This window comes from Drosophila subpulchrella, chromosome 2R (assembly GCF_014743375.2).
Source record: "Drosophila subpulchrella strain 33 F10 #4 breed RU33 chromosome 2R, RU_Dsub_v1.1 Primary Assembly, whole genome shotgun sequence".
NCBI lineage: Eukaryota > Metazoa > Arthropoda > Insecta > Diptera > Drosophilidae > Drosophila > Drosophila subpulchrella.
The window spans coordinates 20,413,548-20,432,704 of NC_050611.1; the positions used below are offsets into that span (position 1 = coordinate 20,413,548).

General features: G+C 44.3%; 5 protein-coding genes across 8 annotated transcripts; 2 read left to right on the plus strand and 3 right to left on the minus strand.

The window, feature by feature from the left end:
- Positions 1 to 290: 290 nt before the first annotated feature.
- LOC119549217 lies at positions 291 to 13,271 on the plus strand. Of its 3 annotated transcripts, XM_037857082.1 has the most exons (9): positions 291 to 610; positions 4,710 to 4,827; positions 4,903 to 5,409; positions 7,530 to 7,656; positions 9,734 to 9,866; positions 9,927 to 10,003; positions 10,514 to 10,895; positions 10,963 to 11,687; positions 11,750 to 13,271. In XM_037857082.1, the coding sequence occupies exons 2-9, from the start codon at positions 4,825 to 4,827 to the stop codon at positions 12,448 to 12,450; spliced, it is 2,655 nt and encodes an 884-aa protein (XP_037713010.1). In that variant the 5' UTR covers positions 291 to 610; positions 4,710 to 4,824; the 3' UTR covers positions 12,451 to 13,271. The 3 variants fall into 3 exon arrangements, with proteins under 3 accessions (XP_037713010.1, XP_037713009.1, XP_037713011.1); XM_037857081.1 differs by having other exon boundaries at positions 4,710 to 5,409; XM_037857083.1 differs by lacking the exons at positions 291 to 610; positions 4,710 to 4,827; positions 4,903 to 5,409; positions 7,530 to 7,656 and adding an exon at positions 8,813 to 9,051.
- On the minus strand, positions 5,608 to 6,902 carry LOC119549218. The gene is made up of 2 exons (XM_037857084.1): positions 6,333 to 6,902; positions 5,608 to 6,239 (listed from the first exon to the last, which is right to left on the minus strand). The coding sequence occupies exons 1-2, from the start codon at positions 6,757 to 6,759 to the stop codon at positions 5,677 to 5,679; spliced, it is 990 nt and encodes a 329-aa protein (XP_037713012.1). The 5' UTR covers positions 6,760 to 6,902; the 3' UTR covers positions 5,608 to 5,676.
- Positions 13,272 to 13,451: 180 nt separating the features above from the next.
- On the plus strand, positions 13,452 to 14,155 carry LOC119551655 (NADH dehydrogenase [ubiquinone] 1 beta subcomplex subunit 3). 2 transcript variants are annotated; one of them, XM_037861091.1, is made up of 3 exons: positions 13,452 to 13,481; positions 13,724 to 13,858; positions 13,918 to 14,155. In XM_037861091.1, exons 2-3 carry the CDS (start codon positions 13,731 to 13,733, stop codon positions 14,114 to 14,116), a joined length of 327 nt encoding a protein of 108 aa, XP_037717019.1. In that variant the 5' UTR covers positions 13,452 to 13,481; positions 13,724 to 13,730; the 3' UTR covers positions 14,117 to 14,155. The 2 variants fall into 2 exon arrangements, with proteins under 2 accessions (XP_037717019.1, XP_037717020.1); XM_037861092.1 differs by having other exon boundaries at positions 13,478 to 13,549.
- Positions 14,146 to 15,312, minus strand: LOC119551654 (mRNA export factor). Its single transcript, XM_037861090.1, has 2 exons — positions 14,905 to 15,312; positions 14,146 to 14,850 (listed from the first exon to the last, which is right to left on the minus strand). Exons 1-2 carry the CDS (start codon positions 15,310 to 15,312, stop codon positions 14,218 to 14,220), a joined length of 1,041 nt encoding a protein of 346 aa, XP_037717018.1. The 3' UTR covers positions 14,146 to 14,217.
- A 1,331-nt stretch (positions 15,313 to 16,643) lies between these two features.
- Positions 16,644 to 17,923, minus strand: LOC119550077. Its single transcript, XM_037858546.1, has one exon. The coding sequence runs from the start codon at positions 17,557 to 17,559 to the stop codon at positions 16,972 to 16,974; it is 588 nt and encodes a 195-aa protein (XP_037714474.1). The 5' UTR covers positions 17,560 to 17,923; the 3' UTR covers positions 16,644 to 16,971.
- Positions 17,924 to 19,157: the final 1,234 nt, after the last annotated feature.

Here is a 19,157-nt window from a genome sequence, read left to right on the forward strand (position 1 = left end):
TAAACATCTAAATAGTATTAGAAAATGTAATGTTTATTTAAACACTACAATTTTAGTATATGAAGGCAATGATCAGAGAATTGATCCGCCAGTTGTTCCCAGTGTATCCGCTACTCAAAAAGTATCTGGAGAGCGCCTCGGCTCAGCTAGCCGTCTCGCTCGCTCTACCGCAATCCTCGCCGGGTGGGCGAACAAGTGCGGAGCGACCAAGCGGTCGTCTCGCTCCCACCCTCGAACCGCGGCCATCTGAGCAAGCAATGGTGCTCGTTTCTTTCAATTGTTTTTCAAACCTCGTTCGGAACGGACGTGTGCGCGCTTCAATAAGTAAAAAGTAAAGAAGTGAAAAAGTGTGTGACAAAGTGCAAATAAGCCACAACGCGCATGTGAGAAATCAAATCAAATTTAATTGAGAAGCAGAAGCGTCCAAAATCATTGTATACATATCGGGCATACCGAGCGTGTGCCAGTGTTGGTGTTGGTGTGGTTTTCCCTCAATCGCAGTGGAAAATATGCAAACTGAATGAAAAACTCGAGAGCAGTCAGCCAGCGTCGAATTGGAAAAGAGTAACTCGCATTGGGGGCACGCAGAGGTGTCTCGAACTCGAAAAAGGTAAAATTCGTTACACAAAAAACGACGCCAGAAAGCGATTAGCGATTTTTTGTCTCAGTGTGAGTGTGTAATTTCGGTGTACTGTGTGGATTTGTGTGTGCGTGGATTTTATTTAATTTTTTTTCGTGTATGTGCACTGTAAAAATAACTGAAGAGAGGGAGAGCTAGTGCTCTCTCTCTCGAGAGAGACAACTGCGACGTCATCGTTCACGCAGTCAGTTTTTTTTTAAGTGGCGTTTCTTTCTTTCTTTTTTATGTTGCTGCTGCTGTGCTTCTTCTTCTCTTTTGGCTATCTACTTTGTGGTTAATCTTTTGTTTTGAAACTCTTTATCTACGTCTGTTCTTGTGCTTCTGTGTGTGTGTGTGAGTGAGGTGATCTTCTCTTCGCTGGTACTTTCCTCTCTCTTTTTGTTCTTACTTTACTTATTTTGTTTTTATTCGTACACGTAATTCCCGTAGATATCGAACTCAGCTGCTTTTTGTTTTGATACGTGAAATCCATAATCAACCTGCTATCTCGCAGGTAAAAAAACAGAAAATACGAGAAGAAACCCGTTTTATTGTCGAAAAAACAACGTTTAAATGTTGCTTTTAAAATCCCCGCCTGAAAAAGTATTAAACTTTCCATTACCCATTGAATTTACTTGTTTTGTCGCCCCGAGAACATGACTAATTGCTGATTTAATTGTTCATTTGTTCAGCTTCAAGTGCTCAACTTTTGTTTTTATCGCAGTTGCTTGTCGCAATACTTAGACTGTTTTCACCCCGAGTCCAATGATAACTGTATCGTACCTTTAAGGGGGCTCAGATTCCCGTCGCGAACTTAATACAATACAAATATTGCCATTTTATTTACTGGTGAGTTCGCATTGCGCTGTAAACGCCTTGTTTTTGTTGCCAGGCACTCGCCAAATTCAGTTTCATTTGATTACTGGTAAGCTTATCAGTGGGCAGAGTTCACATACGATTGGAAAACAGAAAAAAGGGGGGAAATAGGGGGTTCTATGGGGCTCCAAACAAACAAAGGCAGGCCTCCTTTTTGTTTAGTATGGGTATGGTGTCTGCTGCTCTCATTTAAATGCCTGCAAAATGCTAGGGAAAAATAACAAGCAGCTCGGATTCCGCCTCGATTCACATTGCTTCCTACTCCATTTGCAAATTGCGAATTCAGTGAATCCACTTCGCTTGGCAGTCAGCCAAACAATTTGTGTTTACCTACCGCGTTAAATTTCCCAAACGATTTGCAACTCTGGTTTCACACGCAACATAAAGCCTAATCTCATTTTAAACAGCTCAAAAGTTCAAACTAAAGTAGCACAGAAAAAGTTGTGGGTGTTACACCGATTTCAGTCTTCTATTTTTGGTCTTAAGCTAACCCATTTTCTATTTCAACTTTGAGACGGGCATCACAATTATACCAAAGAAAAATATTTAATAATATCATTAGCTCTTCCTTTTCAATATCTTATTATCTTGCCCCTAATTTAAAAATCCTGTTTTCGTGCCTTTTAAAAGTCCCCCTATTTATGCTTTCTTAAAAAAGCGAAACCAGTCTTGAGATTAAATTTATATAATGACAAATCTTTTCCATCCGAAACTTGAGCCTTGGTACACAAAAACTTCTTCATCTTTATAAGTTCCACCCAATTTCTTTACCACCCCTGATTTTATTATACTAATATTTTGTATTATGAATTCCGTCTACATTGTATAGAACGGGAATTGGGAGCAGGGCCCAATGAACTTTCGATCGCTGAAAGCAAAACACTTTTGATAGTATGCAAATAAAATTGGACTAATCAAAGTTTGTTTAGCTGGCAATTCACACTTGTTTCATTGTCTGGTTTTTCCTTCAGTTCTCAAAGTTGCCAAATTCAACGGATCGGTGCTAAAGTGAGGCCTTTTTTCCGCTTTATTTGTAAACTAAGTGTGCTGCAATTGATACGTGTAATAGGCTGTTGTATCTCTTAAGTTTCAGTTATATTATCATAGCTGGGGAATGTGGCTTTTGTTTGATTACCTTTGTCTGGGGGAACAGCTGTCAGCTGCTTTCAATGTTTTCCCCTCATTTGTTTTGATTTTGCAGTCGCGAGTGCTAATCAAATTTGTTTTAGGCAACGCACTGACAATCGCCAGACAAAGTCTGTTCACTCAAAAAGGTATTCGCCTTGTATTTTAGAAATTGGGAGTCTTTTAACTATGTTTTGTTCAAATAAAGTAGATTTTTAAAATGCTTACGGACTTGTTTCTAGGTCGCCATGCCTTTAATACTGAAATAAAAGGAATTTTTTCTAAAAAAAACACTAACTCTAAATTCCAAATCCCAGGGCAAATACTTTTCTGATTGTTGGAAATCCTCCGGCGCAATTGCAAGTGTTTCAGAGTCCCCAGTTCTCAGTTCCCAGTTCCTTTCTCTGTCTGCGTTATTCGCTGTCGTTGACCCAGTTTCTGTCCACCTTATATATTTACATATGTATATGCAAACAGATACACCACACAAACCCCACCAAAGTGGGGCATTTACAGAGTGAGGAAGTTAGTTCTGCGTCGTACTTGCCTTTATATTCCCCAGTTTCCCCAAAGTTTTCCTTTACACATACCATACATTTTGCTCAGTTTTTTCCATTGGACGATAAGGTCATTGTTTTTAGCTTACTCATCCCATCGCGATCTTTGCGTGATCTTCAATCTCTGACAATCAGTTTCAATTAATTGCCCGATTAGCTAGCTATACTTGAAGCCGCCGTATACTGTGTTCCGTATTCCAATCAATTTTCGCGACTTTCGCTTGACATTTTCCCTGGGGTAAACACTGATTTATTTAAAGGCTTTTCCTATAAATAACGCTGTCGAAATAGCCGCCTTAGCTCTTGGAAGCGGCGGCTAACTTCTCCGTATAGCTTTTTTGGCGTAGACAAGACAACGGAGTGAATCACCCCGAGTTAACGAACCTCAAAATCGGAACACTTGATTCCGTCAAGTCGGTTAAGTACCTCTTGTGCTTCCCCTGGCTGTATCTCATAGTTGCTATGTGTATCTGCTCTATAACTATCTGTGTATCTAACTGAGAGATTTGAAAATGCCGCCGTCTGGTCTCGATCAGGTAGTAATTACAAACCCAGCAGCTGGCAAATATGCATTCTGCTATCTTTATGACGTCTGCAGTTCCCTATTTGCTTTTCAGATTAGAGAGCAGTGATAAATAGAGGCTGAAATAGGTGTGTCTACAACGCAATTCGTAAATCGTGCCACTTTTCTTCGCAGCGGTTTGATTATATTTATAATTTGCCAGCCCACTAATTGGAGAACCTTTGATTCCAGAGCTGCACTATCAGCTACGGACATTCCCGTTCACGTGCCACACGCTTGACTAGTTCCAGTAGAAACCCCAGCTCATGATCATCATCCCACTCTGAAATCCCATACCACTCCCCTACTTCCAATTGTTTTCAATTAACAGCACGCTTCGCTAAATGTTTTCTAATATAGCGCATGGTTCACCAGCTGACTTGATTGCTATATGCCATAAGGCTAGACAATATATAGTATTGCCTATTGTATATTGTTTATAAAGAGAAATATAGACATCTCTATCTGTGAGGGGCGCTAGGTTGAATGTTAAACGGATCAGTCAGCTACAAAGTGACAGATTTTCTAAAGCGCACTCGAAATTGGATGGACGTGAAATGTTATTGATCTTTTGTTTACTGGTTAATGATCTTTGAGGTTATAGACCAAGTATGAGTAAGATAGGGCACCTAAAGCACCTGTTAGAGAAGAACTTGAGATAGCTTCTCTATCCCATCCCAACTTATTATGTCGTCATCAGAATCACAATCACAGCCGGAACACAATTTGCATTCTACGTAGTCGCGTGTTCCGTGGCGGAAATGACATTGAACCTCTCTGAATGCACTTGCTCCCATACTATATGATATGATATGATGCGTTGTGGGAATGAGAACCGGTTGCCGGGGCAGTTGATTGAACGATCAGGGGATGATTCAGGCCATCAAGTGATCAAGTGTGTGGCAGGTTAAGGCCATCCCGTATTTAACCCAATTTTAACACATTGCTATCTATATCTGTCTCCTTGCAGACTGAACAAAGCGGCAGCAGGATACACGGATTTCCCAAGCAGGGCGACCAGCGGGAAAAGCTCCGGGGAAAAGAAAAGCGGCCAGCAATCGTTACACTGTTTCGCGCGGCGGGGAATGGTATATTTCTTGGGGGATTGGGGCATGGGAGATTCTGACTTGTCGTCATATCAGCAACATGTTCCAAATATACAGCAGCCGCAACGCATCCATGGACATGATCTACTCTTGCAACAGCAACAGCAGCAGCAGCAGCTCCCGCAACAGCAGCAGCAGCAACGCCAGCAGCAGCAACAACAGCAGCAGCAGCAGCAACAACTCGTGGCCCAAATCTCCAGTAGCCTAAGCCAGCTGCAGCCGCAGTTGCAGTTGCAGTTTGCCAGTGGATCCAGCTTCCTGCAACAGGGCTCGAATCCCTCGCCATCCAACCAGCAGCAACATGTTGGCCCTGTCAGCAGCAGCAGCCTCGTAACTGCCAATCTCCAGCAGCTGTCGGTGAGCAGCAGCAACTCCAGCAGCAGCAGTAGCAACAACAACGCCACCAGTGGCTGCAACACTCCCACCAAGCCGCAACCGCAGCAGCAACAACTGCTGCTCCCAGAAGCAGCTGCTCCGGCTGCCAAGTCCTTGAAGAACCCGCAGCTGAGCAAGGATCTCCTGGACAATGAGGATGAGGTGGCATTGCACCCGCTCTCCAACCAGGTGAGTAATGGAATAAGCTGCATTCAGTGTCATGTATCGTCGAATCATTTGTTTTATAAAGATTTCTGTTGGGGCTCTATAAAATCCGATTTTTCAAGAGTTTCTAAAGAATTCGCGTTACGTTTTTTAAGGACGAGAACCTTTCCTATAGGATGGGCGACTTTCTTTTGTATTGGATTTTTTAAGTTTTTTTTTATTTTTTCTAAAGAATTCGCGGTTTGTTAAGAAATTGAAATAACAAATGTTAGTTTATTTTAGCCCCTTAGGCTACCTCTTTTTGATCTCGGAGAGTAGGGCGCTGTATAGTGACTGGCAGAACTCCTCGAGACCCGCGTACGCGTTCTTCTCGATGAACGCCTTGACCACCGCCCACACGGACTTGAGGAACTTGACCTGGGCGAAGACCAGGACGTCCGTGTACTCCTCGACGGTGGCCTTCAGGCAGAAATGGATCAGGACGACGAAGGCGTCCGCGTAGGGAATCTCGGCATTGACGCTCTGCACGTCGATGGAGTACAGCTGCCCGGGTTGGCTGCACTCGCGCATCACCTGCGTCTCGGTGACTTTGGCCGTTTTGGGACCGACGTTCGCCTGGAGGGCCACGGTCACCGTGACGACACGCTCGTTCTGGCCAGCGGCGTTCCGCTTCCAGCCGCCCATGCGCAGATCGGTGGACTTGCGCCGCTCGTGGAAGCTCTGCAGGAACGGCGAGGCGGAGAAGAGCATGTTGAACAGTGCGTCCACTTGCACCATCAGTCGCTCCTGCAGCAACTTGCGGCCCTCGTGCGTCGCACTGCACCGGGCGGTCAGCTCGTCCGGGTTCCTGGTTCCTAGCATGATCGGGGCCGATTTTAGTTTGAGAATTTTCGATGGGCTCGTCTGTATTGTGTTGCGGTCGCTCTTGGCCTTTTTTCCACTCTTACCGGATATCTGCCGGACGTTCTCCCTGCTGGTGATCGCCGTGCCCGCCAAAGAATTGCACTGCGTGTTCCGGGTGTGCAAGTGGCGATGCGACCGGCCTCTATCCGTCTGGGTGAAAGCTGATTGCCTCGGTGATTGGACCGCGGGCTTCTTTTTTCCGCCCGCCGTCAAGTCGACCTTAGAGCGACCCTTGTCGTCTTTGCCGCCCGTCGAGTTTCGCCGGTTGCCCCAAAAGAAGCGGTGCTTGGTGTCGACTGAAGTGGGATCCTCTTCCTTAGTCTGTGGACCTCGACTGCTCGTGGCTGCTTTCCGGCGGGATGGGGAGTTGCGGCTCATCCGATTGTTCTTGCTGCTGCCCGCACTGGACGGCTTGTCCATCACCATTAGTTTTCCAAATCGGTGCTTCAGCCGGGCCTTGTGCGACTTCATATTCTCTAGCCAACGTTCAACGTCATCTTCAATTAAAACATTGTCAATGACCCCGTAAAAACGAAACACTCGAATTTTGTCAGTTAGGTAAAGGATCTAAACGGATAACCAGGCCCAAAATGTCATGGGTGTCTGGAGTTCTTTGCTGGAAAGTCTCTCGACAAGCTAGGTATTTTTGGCTTTTTTGATTAGAGCCAAGAAGTGACGTAGGAGACGATAAGATATCAGGGCTATGGCCACGCGCCAGACATATAATTCTAAAATAGACTAGTTAGATTATCTTTACTATGAAGTGAAAACATAGTACAAAATTAAGAACCGCGTAGAATTTTTCGGGGATAAAAACCAGTCCTAAAGAATTCGCGGTGTACTTTTAAATTGATAAAAATTGACAAAATTAACTAAAGATTACTAGGTTTTCTTTTCCAAAAGGAAATGATAAAAATTAATCAATTGTATGGTATTAAAAAAGTCCAGATATTCCTAAGAATTCGCGTTTTTAAAAGGAAAATCTTTTTTTTTTTTTTTTTAACGTTTAAAAACAACGGATATGCTAAATAAAAATGGGAATCGTAGAAATGTATAATAATCGCTTCTTTTACCCACTTGTTTGAGATAATGCTTTAATAGGACCCTATACTACACACTTGAGCTTGTAGAAATCGGATTAGATTTGGCACCATAAAGATTAAAACATACCACCATCATTATTTTATTTCAGTCCCAAACTTTTCTTATCAAATGTTAATGTATTTTTCCTTATCTTCCAGGTCGGAGGACACACTCGCCTGCTGCTGCTCAACCAGTCGACGGTGATCAAGCCGCTGAACCTGCGCGAATTGGACTTCTACCAGAACATTCCGCAGGACATACTGAAGTTTGTGCCCAAGTACAAAGGTAAGATACCGACTGTTTCACCACCCGCATCAAAAACTGATCACACGTTTAAATACCAATTATCGATTCTGTCGAAGCGCTTCATTTGCTCTTTCGTTTCGAATTAACTAATTCATACAAAAAAAAGAAAAAAAATATATATATAACATTCTGAATCGCGCCAAGCATTTGTCATGTGTCTTGAGTTCCGAAATCGCCAATTTTTTATTGAATCGAACTTTTGTTTTTGTACTAACTCGCAACAAACAAAATGATAAAGCCAAACAACCAACCAATTTGCGTTTGCTCCTCTTGTATCGTCCCTAGATCAAACCAATCGCATTCGAATATCATTTTATTTATAGTATTTTTTTGCTCTACTATATATCTAAAGAAAATGTGATATCCTTAGTCTGTAAGCTGATTATTGAAAATGGAAATAAAACCGATCTTAAAAAAAGAAAATAAAAAAAAGAAAGAAAGAAAAAGAAACAAAAATAAGAAAAGAAAAGTGACGTAAAAAGACTGAACCATATACAATAATATGTAGCTTTAACGATTTGTAAAACAAAAGCGAAGATCGAAAATAAAAGAACCAAAAACGTTATAGCCGCCACATGCCACAAACATTCTCTGACTCGACGACGCCTGGAACTAGTCACTAGTCCGGGTCCCTGGCTCAGAGACCTTTTCCGATAAAACCCCCTTAGTTAGTAGAACAGACAACAATGGGTAAGTCGCAAACCAAACAAAAGAAATCAACCAAACTCCAACCCAAATGTAAAGTAAAGTAACTCTGATCAATGATAAATCCCCTCCATAAGGATTGTACAGTTTTTGCCAGCAAAAATTGTACAATCGCTTGACTGGAAATGGAACAATTTACAACCACATGATGCACTCCCTCGATTCGGCGCATGTATATACACAGAGATTATGATTGCCCGGATCGGGGGGCGTGTCCCCGCCACTACATGTACGTCTATGCTCGTATTATCCAAAGGTTCGAGGTGCCTGCCTGACCTGACAGACCCGATCGAGATCTGCCGCCGTACCAAGCAAACCTCACCGAACCGAACTGATATGATCCGAACCGGAGCCTCCTCTAACTATCGGGATCGATCGATAACCGGGATAAAAGGGAAAGCGTAATGCCGAACCGAATCTGAGTGTAAAGAATTCTTTTTTTTCCGCAATGCAACAACGAAAATCGAGTTTTATTTTATGTGTTTGTTCAGAACGCACATCGTGCCGCCCTCCTCCCCTCAAACGTTGTGTTGTGTTGTCTAGTCATCGTCGCCGTCTCCGCTCCGCTCGTCTCATCTCGATATCGATCCCGATCCCTAGCGATCCTAAGCGATCGGTTCCGCCCTGCTCTCTCTGTCGGTTAGAATGCAGGCGAGCCAAGTCGAATGGGTTTGTATGATTAAACACATCTATCTATCTATATTTTACATATGTTAATTTACCAATATACCATACAAATACGATACGATAGTTAAGATTACCCAGTTTACATTACAGTACGTTAAGTTAAGTTGAGGAAAATCGAAACATCCCAGTGAGATAATCTGACAGTTCTTGTATCCTATGTTTCCACTTTCTTTTGCACTTGTTACTGCGTCGGTTCTATCTGTCTATTGATCTGTTTTGCACCAACCTAGCTTAGGAATAGGAATAGTTACTTCTATTTAAACGCATAAACATTTGGAAGCCATCTGATTCCGTCTGATGTTGGAACTGCATGAAGCACTTGTCGAAAACTCATTGCACCAAAAAAGAAATTGTTGAACACCCTGATCAGTTGATCAAGGAACCATATTCTGGCCTTGATCACCTGACCAGGGTGCCATTGCCATCTTCCATGAGAGTTATCGTGTTTGTCTGTTCTGAAAAGCATTTCGTGTGTCTGCTAACCAAAACTCGGGAACCGCTGCCTCAGCCTCCATTGCCACATCTTAATAATCCTCCTAACCCATTAAACCCCGTGTCGATTCGATGCTAAACTACAAAGAAAAAACTACAACCAGATGAGAAACACTTGCTCATTCGCAGTTTAGTAATCCCTTTCCCCGGCTCGTCTCTGTGTCCATTCCAGGCGTCATGCAGGCCACCACCATGGGCGGAGTGAAGCTGGACAAGCGCTACTCGCCCAGTTTCCGGGATGAGGCCGCCGCCGTTCCCGTCCGCAAGATGAGCGCCTCCAAGAGGAAGCGGGACGAGGTGCTGAGGTGGGTAAACTCTATGAAAATGAACCCTGAACCTGGATTAATTTTCGATTTTGTTTGCAGAATGAAGGTGCACAAGAATGGACAGGCAGCTGAGGTGATCAAAAGCATCTCCCAACTGGACAACACCAATAAGCAATGTAAGTTACTCATCCACCAAAACGTAAATCGAAGTGTTTTCCCAGAAAACCCATTATTTATATGGTTACTCCCCTCGTAAGGTTTTGTTTTCCCATAAAAATATTAAAAGCTTGTTGGAAATGTAAATTATTATCTGTTAAGCTACCATAAATAATTTTTTTAATGACCCAAATTGTAGGCTTTTAACAAAAAGTGCACATGATACAATGGGATCTTAAATCTTATTATCGAATTCTTTAGAACTATTAATGACGTTACTTTCTTTGAAAATAGGTAAATTATATTTTCAAAATACTTGAAGCTCGTTAAAATGTAAATAATTGTACTCAAAAATAAAAACCTTGTCATAATCATATTTTGGTCAAATACTTTATGATCTTAAATCATAAAATTGTATTTTGAATTTATAAGAAATATTTATTTTTAGCTCCGTACAGTGCAGGATTTCTTAGAAATACTTTTTCTATGTATCTAAATCTTAAATCATAATTTGCTGCCTCTTGTTGCAGACTTCCTTATGCTCGAGAACATCACCTCGCAGTTCCGGAACCCCTGCATCCTGGACCTGAAGATGGGCACTCGTCAGCATGGCGACGATGCCTCGGCGGAGAAGCGCTCCAAGCAGATGGCCAAGTGCGCGGCCAGCACCTCGGGATCGCTGGGTGTTCGCCTGTGTGGCATGCAGACCTACCTGGCCGATCTGGAGCAGTATGCCAAGCGGGACAAGTACTGGGGTCGTGAGCTGAACGAGGGCGGTTTCAAGACGGCTCTGCACGACTTCTTCCACAACGGCTACCGCCTGCGAATTCGCGTCATCCGCAAGATTCTGCAGCGCCTGCTGCAGTTGCGCCGGGTGATTGAGAAGCAGTCGAGCTATAGATTCTACTCCTGGTGAGTATGGGGATGATAAATAGTTTCCCTAACTAGCTGATACTAATGAGTTATTTACCATTTACAGCTCACTGCTCATTGTGTACGAGGGCTTCGAGGAGAATCCGATGGCCTACCCGCCCTCCATGGGCGTGGACGCGTGGCCGGAGGCACCCAGGTCGGCCACCGTGCCCGGCACCGTCTTCGACTACCATCCGGAGAACAGCATAGACGAGGACGATCTGGAGGACGAGGACGAGGCGGGACACGAGGCTGGCGACGAGCTGGAGGGGCACGACACCGACGAGGATCTGCATCTGGTGGCGGCCGACAGCGGCAACGCCTCGGCCACCAACAGCAGCACAGGAGGCGATGCCTGCAACTACGATGCGGATGCCTCCAACGATTCCAGCTCATTGCTCAACCTGGCCACCAGGCGTCACCTGCACAAGCGTGGATTTGCCGAGGCAGCGGCGCGGGGCGTCAAGCAGACGGCTGCCAACAACACCACCACCGACGAGGAGGAGGAGGAAGAGCATCCGGCTGCCATGCCGCCGCCAAGGAGTTGCGGTGTCATGGCCGCCAAGGCGGCAGCGGCTGCGGCTGCAGCTGGCCTGGCCGGCAAGGGCCAGGGCGCATTCATTCCAATCTCTGAAGAGACAGTATTCCTGGACCCCGAGCCAGCGCTCCCCAGCGTGACGACCTCATCGCCACATTCCGGTGACTCGTGGATGAACTACAGCAGCAACAGCAGTGATGACTTTTCCGGATTGTCGGAGCAAATCAAGGCTGTGGCCAGCGGGCGGCAGACATGTAAGAAAGATATTAGTCCATAAAATGTATAGATTGTAAAAACCATTTCCGCTTATTTGCAGGCAACAACAGCAGTGATGACGCCAGTTCAGATTACGAGAGCAGCATCATTGGACCCACAGAGGCCATGTTCAAGCGCTACAAGTCGCAGCAATCTTTTGACGCCGCCGCAGCTGCCGAATCCGCTTCCTCCCCGCCCCTCACTGCCGGCAACTCGAGCATCTCAAACGGAGGCACCACAGTGCGCTCGCTGGTATCGCCCGCCTCATCCAGCGCCTCCTCCCTCAAGTCCGTAAAGGGTGCGGTGAAGAGGCTGCGCTGCAATGACGACGACCAGCAGTCGGCGGCCCTCGGGGAGTGTGACTCCAGGGAGGCCAAGAAGTCCGTGTCGGCCGTATCCTCGCCAGCCAAGACCGCTCCGCAGCTGCGCAGCTGCGAGAGCATCTCCACCAGCATCTCCAACCCGAACTCCCTGCTGGCGGGCCTGCTCCTGGACAACAACAATGAGCAGCGTCGCAATGCGGCCCTGCAGCACAGCTCCAAGTCCCTGGACATGTCGGCCCCGCCCACGGATGACAACCAGTGCTTCGTGGACGTCCGCCTCATTGACTTTGCCCACACGGCATTTGTGCCGCGCAACGGCAGCATGCTTCCCACTCCGGCGGCAGCTCCGGTGCACCATGGACCCGATGGGGGCTTCCTCACCGGCCTGGACAGCCTCAACCGCCTGCTCAACGAGATCCTGGCCGAGGAGCGCATCTAAGAGCAAGAAACAAAAGGAATATGAATATGAGAATATGAATATGGGGAACTGGGGGGAACACAAGTTAAGAGTACAATTTGATTTCAGCATACCTAAATTGTTGTAGCAACATGCGTTAAATTATGAAACAAAATCAACTAATCTTTAGAAATTCGAAATGTGATTCAAGCAAACCTATTTAACAACCGGATATGGATATGTAGCCCCTAACTTTTAATCTTTAACCGACGCGTAACATTAAGTGAAGGGCGGAGCGTGTTCCCCCGATCTATCGCAGCATTTGTGGAAAGCGAGGAGCAGAGAATTTTAAAGTAATTTGTGAACAAGTCGCTTCCAAACGTAGATGAAAGTAATTAGTTTCTTAGATTGATTGATTGTGCATTCTGCATTTCACATTCAGATCGAGTATGAACTGTTTCGGCAAAAGTGCATATAATTAAACCTTTTTTGAGAGTTCTCGTGGAGCACACCTATATATGTATTGTACGTTCAAGCGAGGACACTCGGATCGTGCGTTTTTATACCTAGCCATTACAATACAATGCAAAATGACAGAGCGACAGAGCGTAATGATCAGTATTTCGTTGTATGTATCTATATGCTTAAAGTCTTAGCCCGTTTCCTTTTCCAATTGTAGTGACAAAGTTTCGAAGAGCCGGAGTTTACTATATATATTATAAAAATACACGCAAAAACACATTTTTAAGTTAACGATTAAAGAGAGAAACGCTATTAATATATAGATCCTACAAATATTACTATTACTTATTGTGTAACTAGAGAATTAAATGGAAAAACAATTTATGTATATTTTCACTTAAGCACGTTTTAAAATTACAAATGTTCTACAAATTGCAAAATACCTTTAATGAATAAATAAATATGGAAAATTAATGAATGTTGGTTTTTAAAAAAGTCAAATTGGCGCCAAAAATGAGATTCGGTTGTGGTATTTTTTAGCCCCTCCCGGCGATATATCGATAAATCAGCTGTTTTAGGTCTATCGTCTACTGTTCATCTCTAAGTCAACTGTGCGTATTAACAATTTTTGTAGGAATTTTAATTTTCTGCTGATTTAGGTTTAAATAGGAATATTTAGGTGTGATAAATAAGTTATAATTGCATTTAAATTGGGCGTGCACTTGGTACACAGAGTATTTTTTCTTAAGCAGGCCTTAGAGCCTGTCAAACATAAACATTCTTATGTAATTGCTCAGGGCTAGGTTAAAACATATATTTCGCCTGGAGGATACTGATCTTTACTGAATTCCAGTGCAGCAATGGGCGGACATCACGGAGAACCCTACACGGTGCCGCATGCATCGGCCTACAAGGTGGAGAATGTGCCCCAGCTGGTGGAGGTGAAGGAGGCACTGGCGCGCCAAGGATTGAAGGATCCCTGGCTGAGGTGAGCTCTTGGAATGGGATCATTCTGCTCTCCCCATCTCATAAGTTTTATTTATCCAGGAACGAGGCCTGGCGCTACGAACCCAAGGGCTTTGGCACCCACAGAACCCGCCTGAACACCTTCCTCTTCCGCGGATTGGGCGTGGGATTCGCCGCCTTCCTGGCCACCTGCGCCGTGGAGTACGCCTTGGGCATTGGCAAGGGCCAGGGTGGACATGGTCATGGCCACGAGGAACACGACGATAAGGGCCACCATTAGCTTGATATTGAATAAACCCCATTGTGTTATCGATCCAAATCTGTTTATTCGCAATACATATACGTGTAGGGGTTTTCACTAAAACTAAAGTAATCCTCTGATCAGTTGATGCGCGGCTTTAGCTCGTCGTAGCACGACCGCAGGAAGATCTGGGGCTTCTTGGCCGGGTTGAAGTACTCGTGGCCCTTGGACCAGTCGTAGCCCACGGCGTAGGCGAAGATCTGGCCGTTGGCATTGAATCCGCACTTGGTGATGGACTGATCCATGGCCTCGCTGGACTTCAGCTTGGTGCGGGCATCCTTGTCCCAGAAGCTGAAGGTGCCATCGGAGCCGACGGTCACCAGGGTGCCGTGCACCGGGTGGAATGCTATGTCATTCACGGCATAAATGTCCTGGAAGCCCGAGGTGCCCGTGGAGCGGTGGCACTTGAAGGTGAAGTTGTCTTTGGGATTTGCCGGATTGACGTACTGTATGGCCACGCGTCCCTCGATGCTGCCCAGGGCATAGCCGGTGGGCTCCTTCTTCTTGTCCTTGAAAATGGAAATGGCACGATGCTGGTACTTCAGCGGACTCTCCTGGCGCTTGTACTCCGTGGGGCTGTTCTGCAGCGAGTATATGATGAGGCCCCGGTTGGCAGTGCCCACCACGGCCATGGGGTAGTCCACATCGGCGCAGTAGCAGCGCTCGGGGAGGTTGATGGCCATCATGGGATTGGGTGACCGCGTGTCCCAGAACTAAAAGCGACAATGATGAATGAAAAGTAGGTTTTATCTATTAGATGGGCTTACCTTTAGTGTCTTGTCCCAGGAGCCGGTCATCAGGCATGTGTACGTGGGACCCTTGACCATGTGGCACGTCTTTACGGGACCATCGTGGGCCGCCACCTGCATCACCTGGTCGGAGGCCAGGTCCCAGAGCTTCACCTGCTTGTCGCAGGAGGCGACGAACACCTTGCTGCCGTCGTCCGACCAGCAAACGTCCAGCACGGGTCCGCCCATGGTCTTCATGGATTTCGGAACGGTCGCCCCATTTTGCTCCACCTCCCAGCAGCGGACTGTGCTGTCCCAGCTTCCGGCCATCAGGAAGTTCTTCTGCACCGTGCTCGGACTGAACTCCAGCGCAGAGACGGAGTCGTCCGGGGGCGAGGCCACCTCGAAGTCGTTCATCCGGTTGGTAGATTGTGTGGCGCCAAACATGATCTTCTGCTTCAGATGTCGCAAAATGTTTGTGTTTATATTATTTCGCCGACGAAGGAGAACCTATCGGTTATCGGTCTTCAGCACGCGAGCAGGAAGGTGTGACCAGCCCCGCGATGCGAGAACCGGATGATAGTTCCTCGATATTTATCGAGTTTACCTATTGGCGGGAAACCAAATTGATTTCAAAAATTAAAAAGCTTTCATCTTAGGTTAAAAATAATAATAAATGGTTAGACAAAAACTAGAAAGAAATACAATAACACTGCGAAATAAGGAAATACATGAACAAAAAACAAAAAGAGGCCTATTAAAGAAATTTTACTTGTTGTTACTCATTAAATTTAGTTTAATTTCTGGATATTCTTCAACCTTATCTATTATTATAAAAAAGGGTAACTTTGTTATATTGCCAGCAGCCAAACGCAGCCCTAAACTTAATAAAATAATATTTTACATTTGTTTTAAATTTCAATCCTACGAGTATGCAATGAAGTTCGACATTAGGTATAATAATTCTTATTTTCATAACGTGGCTTTTGATATTTATATATAAACATGTGTTTCCCTTGACTTTCCAATTCAACCCTTTTTTTAAACATTACTTAATAGTTTAACGCTAAATATTCATTTATTATTTAAACCTAAAAAGTTTAACAATTCGGATTACCAAATAAGGAACATCCTTCATTCAAATTAATGCTGCTAGTGATATTGCCATTTGATAATAATGGTTACTAATTATTATTGTAATAAAGAAATGATCTTAATTACAACTTTTGTATTATCGAGTTTCCCAGAGATAATAAAAGGTGATTGCACCCAAAGTCGCATCTCCGGATATTCATACCTGTCATCCCAGTTAAACCAGTAAATGTGAGTGCAAAGGTGGCAGTCGTAATTCGGTAATGAATTGTTGCTTTGTATGCCACTGTCACCTCAAAAAAAACCCCCGAGAATTGATATTCGGCGCTGAAAGTCCGTAACCAAGGGCACCTATAGGAAAGCAAAGTGTATTTAATCAGTACCTATATCGATAGTGCCTTAAATGCGTCGCGTGCTCTTTTTGGTGACAATGGAAATAGGTCAACTTGCTCAAGTTTTCAGTGCATTAAGCATCACGATGATTAAGAGCCAGTTCTTAGAAGTTGTGAATGGCACAACCCAACCGCAGATTGTGGAGTGCTTATGCTGAGGAAAACATTTTTTGGTATTTACTCATCATATTATCTGTGTAGATCACCAAGCTCCAAGGAAAATGTGAAGTACGCTCAGAGCCGGGGATTTTTTGTCCTTAAGGCAAAACTTAGAAAGAAAAACACCTCAACGTATTTCTTTTACGCACATATATTTTTATTTGGTTTAAATCAGATTAATCATTCTCGGAATGAAGTTTAAACTTTGTTCATTACGACTATTCATACATATATATTTCCCTAATCAGTGGGTGGCTTTGTGATTACTAATGGATATTCTAGACTAGCGACGTGGCGTTTAATACTTGACGATGCTGAATGTGTTATGATTTAAAAGCAGTCGGAAGTCACTTATAGGACTTGATAACTTGGTATAAGCAGTCGATAGGAACCGTTGAGTTCGGCGGCAAGAGTTGCAGTACACTAATCTTTGGCCTAGGAAGACTTAGAGAGCTCCATTACTTCAAATGCTCACATTAATGGCATTATTAATCACAATATTCCCAGCTCCATGCTGGACGGTAAACTTGCTTTCGATCTCAACGCCCCCGGACCTGTTTTGGCTGGAATCCGTTGTCTGGGGCTTTTTCGCTTGAGAGCTGGACTTTTTCTTGGCATCACCGCTGAGATCCAGAGATTTCACCACCTTGAGCAGTCCGTTGCAGCCCGTGTAGTCCACCACTTGCTGCGTAGAACTGCTGCCCAGGTATATCCTTCCATCATTTCCGGTATACTTTATGGAACCACTGTTGCTCTGGATCTTAAGCCTAGTGCTGTTGCCAATAATTTGCAGACTGCCGGAGTTATTCACTATACGTATCCGGTTGCCATTGCCGATGATCCTCAGATCCCTTGAGTTATTCTCGATGCGATACTCCTTGCAATTGCCCACCAGATCTTTGCTGGCATAGATGGTCGTCTCCTCCGGTGGAGAGGGACTCCTCTTGGTCTTGCTGGGGGGTTTACCCTGCTGCTCTTTCTGGCAAGTAGAGCACTCGTCATCGTCATACGAATCGCTCGCCGAATCGGTCTCTATCACACGAACACCCATTTTAGTGTGAATTACCTCAGGTTTCGTATCTTTCCGCTGCTAATCACTATTAAAAATCACCGTTCAACGTTCGGCTATCTCATTCTCTAGTTTTTTTTTCGGGGGCTATACTATCTCTCTTTTCTCTGTCGCTGGGGGAACTCTACGAACGATGAGCAATTTCCAATGGTTGGTATGTCACCGCTGCCGACTAAGGTCAAAAGTATCCAATTGTGTGAGCTTCGATGATACTATAATACTGGGGGATCGTCTGCTTCCGCCAGGGGACTCCCTCTGGTTTTTTGTTTGTGATTTGTTTTGAGTTTGCGACTTTTGGGGATCGCTTTCGCCGTGCTCACCGAACACTGGCACTGTGGCTATTAAACGATACTGCCGCTCGGGAGCCGTTTTTATACCAGCCAGAGAGTCTAGCGGCGGGGCTTTTTTATTTCGACCGAGGGCCGGCACCAAAATCACTTCGTAGGCATGATGGTTTCAAGTTTTGACCAGCTGGGGAGACCTTTGATAAGGTCGAAGAAATATTCAGCGTGACTAATACGCACTTGTGGGGCCCGTCGTAATGGGCTCGGCTGTCTCTTCCATTTAGTATGTCTTATTCATAGGACTTTGTCTTCCTTAGGGTTCCCAAACTTAGGAATACCTATTTTGCACAGAGAAAGAAAAATCATTTCTAGTACTAGTCCCTTTTATATTAAATGGGTCATGTTTTTTGAAATGATATTAATATTTTATGTTTCTTACTAAACTTAATATGTATTTTGAGAATAATGATAAATAAATACTTCTTCATATAATAATAAAATTACAAAATAGGCATATTATCTTGTGTATATTTTCATCATTTGGCAATGCAGCCAAATATAAAAGGGGATTTTTATTAAGCTATTATTTAACATTACTCATTTTTAGAAAAATAAAACAAAAATATTATACAAAAACAAATTCTATAAATTAAATTTTCAGTCATTGTTACCATTCTAAGTATGATAAACATTTTCAAAGTATCAATTTTTATAAATCTTACAAACTTTGACTTTTTCCTGTGCAGATTCTTATCAGCTTACGATGCAGCCAAATTTAATGGGGATTTTTGGCAACTCCCTTATCATTGTTAAGCCCCATTGATTATAAACTGGCTGATTTCGGTTTGGTCGTAAATGCTGTGCCAAAACGCCATATAGTTACGAGCACCTCAAAACAAAGGGGTAATAACCCCGATAAGACGATCGAGTTTTCCGCCCTGCACTAGAAAACTCCAATCTACATACTTGATAAATGTTTACCAGGTTGTCAAGTGGTCTCCCCAACTGAGACATTCGTTTCCTAGTCAGTTTGTTTACAAACAAAAAACTCACACCCGCAATTTGCACATCTGATTTCATTAGCATTCGATTTACAGCACATACTTTATAGTATGTACGCCCCGAAAGCTTCCGATTTCGAGTCGTCTCTTCTCGATCTTGGCATTTGTTTCAAGTTCAGCTCTCAGTTTCAATTTCGATTTCAGTCGATCGTGGAGCTCGGAGGCGAACAGAACCGGGAAATATGAAACACATGTATCTAGATCACCATTTGAATAAACACGCTTTAATGTAAAC